This window comes from Phoenix dactylifera, unplaced genomic scaffold (assembly GCF_009389715.1).
Source record: "Phoenix dactylifera cultivar Barhee BC4 unplaced genomic scaffold, palm_55x_up_171113_PBpolish2nd_filt_p 000820F, whole genome shotgun sequence".
Taxonomy (NCBI): domain Eukaryota; kingdom Viridiplantae; phylum Streptophyta; class Magnoliopsida; order Arecales; family Arecaceae; genus Phoenix; species Phoenix dactylifera.
The window spans coordinates 134,774-135,581 of record NW_024068187.1 but is presented as its reverse complement, the minus strand read 5'-3'; the positions used below and the strand labels follow the sequence as shown (position 1 = coordinate 135,581).

General features: G+C 37.3%; 1 protein-coding gene across 1 annotated transcript; it reads right to left on the bottom strand.

Annotated features, from left to right (window-relative positions):
- Nucleotides 1-205: 205 nt before the first annotated feature.
- On the bottom strand, nt 206-808 carry LOC120107298 (L10-interacting MYB domain-containing protein-like). Its single transcript, XM_039120515.1, has 2 exons — nt 357-808; nt 206-268 (listed from the first exon to the last, which is right to left on the bottom strand). The coding sequence occupies exons 1-2, from the start codon at nt 714-716 to the stop codon at nt 206-208; spliced, it is 423 nt and encodes a 140-aa protein (XP_038976443.1). The 5' UTR covers nt 717-808.

Sequence of the window (808 nt, the reverse complement as noted above, 5' to 3'; positions counted from 1 at the left end):
ACATTAAAATTATCAGTGGGAACATCATCAATTTTATATTGCAATCATATGATGGTCCTCATCTGAGTCACCTAAGCCCTCAAATGTATCATTATTAACCCCATCCAACCTCTCATATACTTCAATTGTGTCCTCAACATCCTCCTGCAACAGTAAAGCTGGTGCCCAGGCCCCCTCCCCAGTGGCACTAGTACCTCTAAATAACCTATCCAATTTTATTGGCATGTTGTAGACCACGTTCTCGAAACTTAGCTGCATCAGGAATCTCCTGCAAGTTAACAATATATAGTTGTCAATAGTAGTTTATAGGTTAGTATAAAAAATCTTACAAATATGTAAACTAGTGGCACGTGTACCTGCAATTTTTTTTCCCACCATGCATCTGGTGCATCTATTGTATTTCTAACAGGATCCCATCCAAGTCCTGTTTCCTTTCCCACCAATTTCATCCAAATGCTCCAATTTGCTTTCAGGTTATCCCACTTATTTTTAAATTTTTTGTAGTCATATTGATTTCCAGTCTTCTCATTGAATTTCTTAATTATATTGGCCCACCCTAACCTATTGAAATGTGTTCCTGGGCGATTACCAGCTTCAACTTCACCAATACATATATCGATAAACTCCTCTATCAATTTTTCATTCCAAATGGCCTTCCTCTTCTTCTCATCTTGGGTTGATGGACCAGCAAGGGTATGTTGGCTCTTCTTAGACATTTGTTCTTCTTACAATGCAACAACAAAGACATGAAACATTTTGTCAATCATAAGTCATGATTTCATCCATATGAATAAAACACCTTGTAAAG